This window comes from Bactrocera neohumeralis, chromosome 4, assembly GCF_024586455.1.
Source record: "Bactrocera neohumeralis isolate Rockhampton chromosome 4, APGP_CSIRO_Bneo_wtdbg2-racon-allhic-juicebox.fasta_v2, whole genome shotgun sequence".
NCBI lineage: Eukaryota > Metazoa > Arthropoda > Insecta > Diptera > Tephritidae > Bactrocera > Bactrocera neohumeralis.
Window position 1 is genome coordinate 76609395 of NC_065921.1, and position 9722 is coordinate 76619116.

The following is a 9722-nucleotide window of genomic DNA, read 5'->3' on the forward strand; positions in this document are numbered from 1 at the left end:
TTTTGCACGAGACGCTTAATTGTTGATCTGACAGGACGATTATGACGACCATAAATTATACGTAGCGCTCGTCGTATATCTTTCCATCATGAAATGGCAAACCTTACTGAAGAGAAATATCCAAAGACTACTTTTGTAGAGTCCTATTGAAAAACTCTATATATGTATACTACTATGGGCAAAAAATAGTAAGACTTTTTTCATGATTTTAAAATTCTAAATCTAGGGTGCGTTCCAAAGTAAACAGGACTTACAAAAAACAGAACAAATGGTTTTTTCGGCAAAATCAATTTATTTTATTCAAAATAGTCTCCTTCTGCTTCAATACAGCTTTTTGCACGGTCCAAAAGCATGTCGAACGACTGTTTTAACTCGTTGGCTGGTGTGGCCGCCAATATGCCGGTGCAAGCCTTTTGAATGGCCTCTACGTCTGCACAATGCTTTCCTTTCATGGGCAAATACATTTTTCCGAAAAGGAAGAAGTCGAACGGTGCCATATCAGGTGAATACGGGGAGTGGTTAATGGTTAAAATGTGATTTTTGGTCAAATAATCGTCCTTCGAATGTTGGATTCTGAGCAACCGTGAATTCTGAAAAAACCGTGCACACACCTTTCGTAAGCCCAAATGTTCGGTTAAAATGCGATAAATCGATGTTTCAATTCCATTTACATGAATTTCAATGATGATTTCGGCTGAGTTTTGATGAATTCACCCACAGTTTTGATTGGCCCACATGTTGATCGTCATTTATGTCCTCACGATAGGCAATCATCGCCATAAATTTTTTCATCAATTGAAAAGTTTCGGTAAAAGTTTTATCAATTTTAAACAAAATTTAATGTTGGCTCTTTGTTCGAAGCTCATTTTCGCACCGATAACACAAACATACTGACACTTAAAACGGAATAACTTCACTTCCAATCGATGAAATGTCATGAAATTCTCACTGGACAATAGATAAAGATAGCAGATTCTAACGCACCACTCGACATATAGATGCCCACCAGGGGGCGCTAGATTCAAAAATTCCTGTTTACTTTGGAATGCACCTTGTATGTCTTCTCGCCGAATACTCGAATCAATTTTTAAAGTAAATTTCCGGAATAGCCTTCAATGCGCGTAGCGCTTAACGTTTAATGTCTTCAATTGACTTAAAACGGTTTCCACGGAACGGACATTTGAGCTTGCTGAACAGCCAAAAGTCACACGGAGCTAAATCAGGCGAATACGGTGATTGCGGTACGATATTGGTTGAAAAGTTTGCGAAAAACTCACGAAGAATCAATGCAGTGCGTGACGGTATATTATTGTGGTCTAAAACCAGGAATTGTCGACCCATAATTCCGGCCTCTTTTTACGAATAGTGCTTTCACTTTTAGGCCAAAATGATATTTCTAAATGGATTTCACTGATCCTTACGATATTCCGACGATGCCGCTAAGATCTCTGACTGTTAATCGTCGATTTTCAAGCACCAATACCTTTATTTTATTGACGTGTTGAACATCAGTTGATGTTGATGGCCGTCTTGGACGTGGTTTGTCCTCTTTCCAACAAGATTAAACGTTTCGATACCAGAAATTCGATTCCGCACACAAAATTTAATGGGACCTCGTGCGAAATTTAAATCAAAATGTCTTACTATTTTTTGCCCACAAAGTCTTACTATTTTCTTTTGTCCATCCATATTTCTATATGATATACTAAAAACCGTTAGTTGCAGTGAGCTATCGCGACGTTTTACCACTGGAATAAAAAGTACGTACGTATGTACTTTTCTACGTATATTTTCGGGTAGATATGTTTGTATGTATAGTGTGTGTTGTGAAAGGAAAGCATTGTATGGTAGACAAGTGTGGGAAATCATTAGGAGGGGCAAAGGCCGCCGGCGCCGCATAATATATGTTTGCACATTAACAAAAATATACTGGCGAGTTGACATACATATGTATATATGAAGAATACACATATATGCACATGTATATATACATATGTACATATGTATACTGAAAATATTGTTATTTGTGCTCTAATATTTACTTTTTTATATGCCGTCTGGTAGAATGTCAAGGCATCAGGCGGATTTAACATGATTCCTTTGAAATTATGGAGGCGATGGAACAAAACAAATACTATATATACAGTAGTATGTATGTATGTACATACCTATATAAATGTTAATGAGAGCTACAATAGGCAGTGGTGAAATTATAAGTTGAAAGTGTGCTTATTGCAAGTTTTTTATGGAAATTTTTATAATTTTTTTTTGGAAACATCAAAATATGTATAACAAAAATGCTATGTAAACGTTATGGATAATAGCTAAAGTAAAAGAAGGTATGCACCACACAATAAAATTGTTAAATAAATATCACATAATAATAATATTTTTTTTTCTTGCGAAGGAACTAATTTTTGATCATATAAATATTTTGCAATTTTTTACGACTTTTCTTCGCGACATTGTGCTTTTACTGTTTTAAAAATTAAAAATCCATTTTATGCCTCATTCACAGTAGAATTATGCTAGAAATTGTTATAAAGATCTACAAAAATATTTTTGTTAGAAAAATAAGAAAAATTTATTAGAAAATCTTAAAAATAAAATAAAAATATATAAAAAATTGTTTTATAAAAGATTTAATAAAAAAATTAAAAAAAATTAATAAAAAAATTAATAAAAAAAATTAAAAATAAAAAAATTTAAAAGCATTTTATTATACATATAAGTTTAAAAAAAAATTATTAAAAAATATGAAAAAATTGTGTAATAAAAAACCAAAAATTAAAAAAAATATATATTTAAAATATTAAAAAAAAATAAAAAATTTTATTATACAAAATAAAAATAAAAAAAATGTTTAAAAAAATTTATTATAAAAAAAATAAAAAAAATGTATAAAAAAAATAAAAAAATGTATTAAAAAAAGAAATAAAAATATGTATAAAAAGTAAATACACATAAAAAATTATTAAAAAAAAATTAAATATTAATAAATTATTGGGAAAAAATAAAATAAAAAATATTTTTTTTATGGAAAAATACTTTCATAAGGGGTTAAGTCGGTCTATGATTTTCCAAAAATCAACATTTTTAGACTTAAAGTTTTTAGACCCCAAAACATTATTCAATTGGTGAATGGTAAAAAATATTTTCTGTCCATTCCATTGTAGTGTCGACGAAGCGTGTACCTAACCATGTAAAATTTTGAAGGCATTTTCTTCGAAACCTAAGATGGTACGCGAAAACTGTCGTTCGTATTCACTGGAAATATAACCAAAACTCTTCGGTAAAGAAATTTAAGAGTCTTGCCATTTTCCAAAAATTATGTAAAGCTTAAAATGTCGGTCCCTTACTAGCAAATCTTGTGTAGATTAAGATCTCATGGAATATTAAGTTTGCGCGAAGCTGAGCCGATTAAGCCATGTCCGTCTGTATATATACGAATAAGACCCTCAGTTTTAGAGATAGCGATCTGAAATTTTACACACGTCCTTTTATCACCAAAAAGCCAATCTTTTGTTGAATTGGGTGATATCGGACCACTATAGCACATAGCTGTCATACAAACAGAAGGATCAATATCAAGTGCTTGAATGGAAAACTTTTTAATTTTACAAGATAGGTTCGTCAAATTGGGCAAGGGGCATGGAGGCAATAATGCTATCTCCGAAAAAATTGTTTAAATCAAATCACTATAACATATAGCTGCCATACAAACTGACCAAAGTTTTTGTAAAGGATTTTTGTAAATATGAAGGGTAGCGGAAGTTAACGGGTTTTTCCTGTTTTTTTGTTTCAGATAGCGTAACTGCCTAGAACCACCGTCGCCTGTTGGAGCACTTCTTGAAAAAGTTGATTTTGAATATAGGCTTTTTTGAAGGAAATGAGCGTGACAACTTAAGTTAATTGACTATTTTTTATTAAGACTTGAGCATTTATAAAACCTAATTTAAATTTTCTGAATACTATTAAAATAATTACTTACATATAATCACATAAATACATATTTGTACATTAATATTGCTGTGCGATAAGAACATTGCTTATTTTTAAAGCAGTTAAGGCACGAGCCATTTAATTTTGCGTATGTCTGAATATAGTTTTGCAGTTTTTTATATGTATTTTTGTATAAAATATAAATTAACCTATGTACATATGTACATACATATGCATGTACATACATACAGCAATGTACTGCAGTCTTCAAAAAAAATAGTAAATATTTTTTAAATTTTTGAAAACAATATACATATACATACATATACATATGTACATATATATTTCATGATATATAGAAAGCTTTAAGAAAAATGTATTCGGTGTGGATTATTAATTAAATTCATATTTTCCTAATATATTTCCTGCTGTTAAAACTAGATGAAATCGGTTCAGCACATAAAGTTTTGTCAAAATCTGGAAATATTTCACTGTCTTTATTTTTTGTGAAGTGCAAGAGTTTAAAATGTTCAGCTGCACCTGAACTTAGCTCATTCTGCCTGCTAAATATGCGTATTATATGATAATTTAAAGTAGTATAACAAATACAGAAACACCGTTCAATATCATTAATTTATTGGCTTAGTACAACAAATACAAAAACACCGTTCAATATCATTAATTCTGTCGAGACATACGTTAAACATTGAATTTGCAGAGCAAGCCCCATGCATTAGTGCCTTCTAATATGTACATATGTATGTATGTGTACGTACATACATACATACATATGTATGTATTTATGTAGTTAATAGTGCTTGTCGCATTATCGATTCTGAGAATTTTTCTTATCACAAAACTTTTACAAACATTATTATCTACATATATGTACATACATATACATATGTATATTTGTATAAAAATATGCATATTTATGAGTGTGTGAATGTAAATCAGCTGATAACAGTTGTTTGTTTCTAGTTGTTAGTTTGTTTGTTTTTTATATTTTTATTATTTTTGTTCTTTTAGATAACAGTAAAGCCAAAAACAATTTACCTTTTGTTTGTACCCACAAATGCATATATATACATACATACATACAAGCATATGTATGTGTGGATAGATACCTAAATATATTTAAATATATAGGCAGGTTTAAATATGTACACACGTATAACAATTATAATAAACATGGAATAGTGAAAGTGTTGTCTTGCGCTAATTGCAGTGAATCGTAGATACGCTATCATTAAGTGACATGATAGAGATTACTGGCGCCAAATGCACAACATTACAGGTATGGGACGCGAGTGGCAGCAATTACTTTACATTTAATGAATTTTTTTCCAGGAATTCTACAAATACATATGTATGTATTTAAATAATTATTATACATCAGCTTCTTGCTTTAATATTTTTGTAAATTGACTCATATAATTTCATACGTATTTAACTGAACACCATATACTTATGTATGTCTGTATAACGAGAATAAGTCTATTAAATTTTTTAAGTGTTTGCAGACAGTACCTACTAAGAAAAGCCCTAACTTTTCTAAAGTTATGCCATAATCTGTAATGCAAATACTGAGAAAGCGATAAAAAAAATTTGGCGCAGCTGCCATTGGTTTAGTGAACCTTCCTTCACATTGCTTATAAACATACATACATATGTACATATACACAAACGCACTCACTCACTGTGAAAAAAAAAAAACAATATTTTAAAAGCCAACGAAATAAGAACTAACAAAGGAATTAAGTGCATACAAATACGAGTACATATATGTATAATTACGAAGAATGCTACAGCCCTAACTCGTTTGAAGAAATCCCGCATGGAGTTTGATATTTTATATTATTTTTTATAAATGTGTGACGACAAGAATTCCATTTCTTTTTTCAAATTCTAATAAGATTAAAATTTTCATTGTATGTATTTGCATACATGTAGTTATGTCAGAATAAAACATCCGCAAAGTTTGCATACAAAATGAAGGAAAATTTGCAATGATAAGAAATAAATTAGGAAGCGATAAGCATTGTAATACTTATCACATTGCGAAAGCGGCAGGATCGGAGAAGGGAGATAAAATATCCGAACGCGCACCTTATCGTTGTCTGTCATTTCCTGTTGCTTTGTTGAATGACGTTGTAAATTATCAAGTATGTAAAGCAGTAATTCAATTTTAAAACAACTTTTTGAGTTATATGAGGACAAAGAATTTAGACTACCACACGTCATTATGCGTATTTATATGTACAATATATGCACATACTTAAATGATGATATTGATATAACCAAAAAATTGTATATTTTGGTGTTTTGGTGGGTGTATAAATAGGGACCGCCATTATTTTTGATACCAAAATATATGCATTAATACAGTACCATAAACCTGCATGTCTCTCAAATTTTATACAAATCAATTTATTAGTAATTTTGAAATTGTATAAATTCCAAATAACTTACCGCAATATGATTACCGACGTCAGCTGCAAATCTGCAAAAATTATTTGCCGTAATTGCAGATTTTCCAAAAATCTGATTTGCCGTTTTCTGGCTTTTAAGTTTATCAGCACTGTCTGTTGCTTTCACAATTCGCAAATTTATCTGCTTTTTCTGTAATATCGTTCTGTGCGTTTTGTATTAGATTGCTTTATTTTCTTTATGCACTAGTTTTCAGCCATTATTGTACAATAAAATTCATATTCCACTTCAACAGTCCGATAAACTTTATAATATTTAATTTTTATGAATTGTACAATTATTTCGCGAACCGAAATAATATTTCACCAATTGGAAATTAAATGAATAAAGTTTTTATTTTCCCTCTTTTGCTATTCGTCTGTCATCAGGTTTAAGAACGTTTACGTGCTGCGATCATATGACGTTTTTAGTCTCCAAAATTTGGTGTAGACTTGAGATCATTAATGATTAGCAATGGTAGAATCTCAAATTGTATGCGTTATAACAATTAATATTTTTCTAAAGTTGAAATTATATCAATATTTTAATAAACAATTTTATTTATTGAATATGTTAACTCTATTTACTTAACTTGAGAAATATTTACACAATATCTCAATTGTATCATCTATTGTTAATAGGCTTTCACAGCTGTTTTGTATTGACATTTCTTATTATTTTGATTTCTTTAAAGCCAGAGTGATTCAGATTTGTTGAGAAATGGAGGAAAGTAATCATGAAAACGAAATACTTCCAGCATTGTCTTTTAGCCAGGAATCAGTCAACTCGAATTTACAGTCCTCTGAACCAACCAAAATTCAATGTCTCCAGTGCAGTCGTGTTTATCAATTTCCCGCAGACAAAGATGACTATCTCGCACATCTGTTTTTGGAGCACCGATTGGTTATAGCAGATGTGGATGATATTCCATTACTTGAAGAATATTTGATTTATTGGCTTAGAGAATTCACAGGTTAGTTTTATATCTATTTGGAATATCAAATTATGAATGAACTTCAATTGTAGGTCATGAGTTGGAGCAATATTGCACCACAATGCTTTTGGATCAATTGCCAGATGGTACACCTGCGAAAAACGAAAGATATTATTTACTGAGCGATATATTACCAAAAGATTACGAACTGCGCCACAATCTACAGAAAAATCACCTGGAACGTGCCCTCGCTCAGCATCAGTTCGAACTAACAGATCGTAATTTTTCAAAGGAATGTCTCTATTGTCGTGATATTATTACTGGGTTGCGTTCTGAATTTCTGGAGCACTTATTTAATAAACACTTCTTACAATTAGGTAAACCTGAAAATCTGGTTTATATAGATGAGCTACTGGCAAAAGTACAAAGCAATCTTGAAAATTTAGTGTGTCTTTATTGCGAAAAAGTCTTTAAAGATCGATCCACTTTAAAGGAACACATGCGTAAAAAAGCACACAAACGTATCAATCCCAATAATCGGGAATATGATCGTTTCTTCCTGCTAAACTATCGCAATAAAAAGCCACACAATAAACCACCTGTTGGAAAAAGGAAAACTGAACGAAGACGTAAAACACAAGAAGAAACAGTAGCAGAAGTGCGCTCACCCGAATTGGCGACATCACCAGATTTTGAACACCACTTTCCTGTGCGTAGCCAGAGTGATGCAAGTGATTCAGACTGGTCTGATTGGGATGAAGATATGGGAAAGATGTCCCCTTTCAATTGCCTTTATTGTAAACAGAAAGAGGAAAAATTCGAGGTTCTAAAGAAACATATGCTAGCCACACATAACGTAGATTTTGAGTCAGCTCTACTGGGACTGAATTTTTATGAGAAAATCAAAGTTGTCAACTATGTGCGACGACAAATATGTTTGATGCGCTGTGTAACCTGCAATTTGCGTTGTGAAGATGAAGTAAGTATTCTTACATTGTTTCTGCATAAAATTAACAGATGTAAGTTATTTTAGGAAAAATTACTACTTCATATGGAAGCCGAGAAACATTTCGGTTGTGGCACTAAAAAGCAATGGGATAAGCCTGAATATTTCTTTCCCACTTACGAGGATGACAGTCTTCTATGTGTGCTTGATGACAGTCCCAATGACGATATGGATGACGGTGTGGTGCGAATTATATCTGAAGATACAATGGCACAGATAAATAAAGATGCTGAACGACTGTCTTTGGAGAACTTTCCATACGCCTAATTTAGAGTGCTAATATTTATAATAACGAATAATCGACTCAAATGCATATTGTAAAGTATGAACAGATTCAAAATCAAAATAGTGCTTATTGTGTACAACAAACATTTTTTTTATTAATATCCCTAGAGTTATTATGCCTACAGCTAATGACAGTTTAAAACATGATTGCATTTGCTTAAAGCATTTAATATGCTTATATTGCAGTACCACGTTCCAAATTCTGTTTGATCTCCGCTGTATGTTCACCATAAAAACGATGTAGTTTCTTGTTGAATTTAGAGTTGCGCTCATTAATGAAATCGACATCGGCATCATCATTATAAGTACGTCTACGCGAATATTTCTTTCTACGTTCGATTTGTTGTTCCAGATCTTTGGCCATGTTATCGATTGAAGATTTCTTATCCTTTACTAAACCTTGCAAAATAGTATTCGGTCCACCATAAAATGCTTCACCTAACTCCTCTTTCTGTTGTTCATATTTGGCCATATCGCGTGGTGGCAGATTCTTAACCAAACGATTGTATTGACGTGCTGTTTGCGCTTCGAATGTAGAAAATCCTAAATCGGGATTCTGTTTACGTTTCTTCTTTTCAATACGCTCAGCGTCGACTGCTGATACTGACAATAACTTTAAGCGGTCATAATCCTTTCCTTGTTGTGTGGCTTCCTCCCGAGCCTTTTCATCTGCTATCAGCCATTCTGCTTGACGCCTACGTGCTTCCCAGTTGTTGGGTAACTTTTTGCGGGCATCCTCAGCAATCACTTCATGATTATTCTGCGTACGTGCCTCCTGTCGCTGCTTGTGCAATTCCCGCAAACGAGCCTTGCGCTCAGCCAGCTTTTCGGCTGCTGTTTTCTCACGAGGTTTCTCTGTTTCCATTCTTGTCGAGTTTTAGATATTTTATATTGTTTGCGTGTATTTCGCAAATATTGATAACTTCACCTTTATATTATCAAGTTAAAACTAATGTTGATCTGTGCGTTGTATTTGCTTATATTTATTCCTAAATAATGTAATCTCTAAAATATTACAACTTGTTTTACGTCGAAGTTTATTTGATGGTTTATTTACTACCTGCTTCTTTGATGAAGTCATTCACA

General features: G+C 32.0%; 3 protein-coding genes across 3 annotated transcripts in view; 1 reads left to right on the top strand and 2 right to left on the bottom strand.

Annotated features, from left to right (window-relative positions):
• LOC126755978 (formin-J) overlaps positions 1–6750 on the bottom strand; it is a 48943-nt gene extending 42193 nt beyond the window's left edge. The window contains exon 1 of the mRNA XM_050468721.1: positions 6415–6750. The gene's annotated coding sequence lies outside the window, so the exon portion shown is untranslated. The remainder of the gene's footprint in view (positions 1–6414) is intronic.
• Positions 6751–7079: 329 nt separating this feature from the next.
• On the top strand, positions 7080–8720 carry LOC126755986 (zinc finger protein 277). The gene is made up of 3 exons (XM_050468755.1): positions 7080–7384; positions 7438–8324; positions 8379–8720. The coding sequence occupies exons 1-3, from the start codon at positions 7132–7134 to the stop codon at positions 8616–8618; spliced, it is 1380 nt and encodes a 459-aa protein (XP_050324712.1). The 5' UTR covers positions 7080–7131; the 3' UTR covers positions 8619–8720.
• LOC126755988 (pre-mRNA-splicing factor Syf2) lies at positions 8704–9705 on the bottom strand. Its single transcript, XM_050468757.1, has one exon. The coding sequence runs from the start codon at positions 9499–9501 to the stop codon at positions 8812–8814; it is 690 nt and encodes a 229-aa protein (XP_050324714.1). The 5' UTR covers positions 9502–9705; the 3' UTR covers positions 8704–8811.
• Positions 9706–9722: the final 17 nt, after the last annotated feature.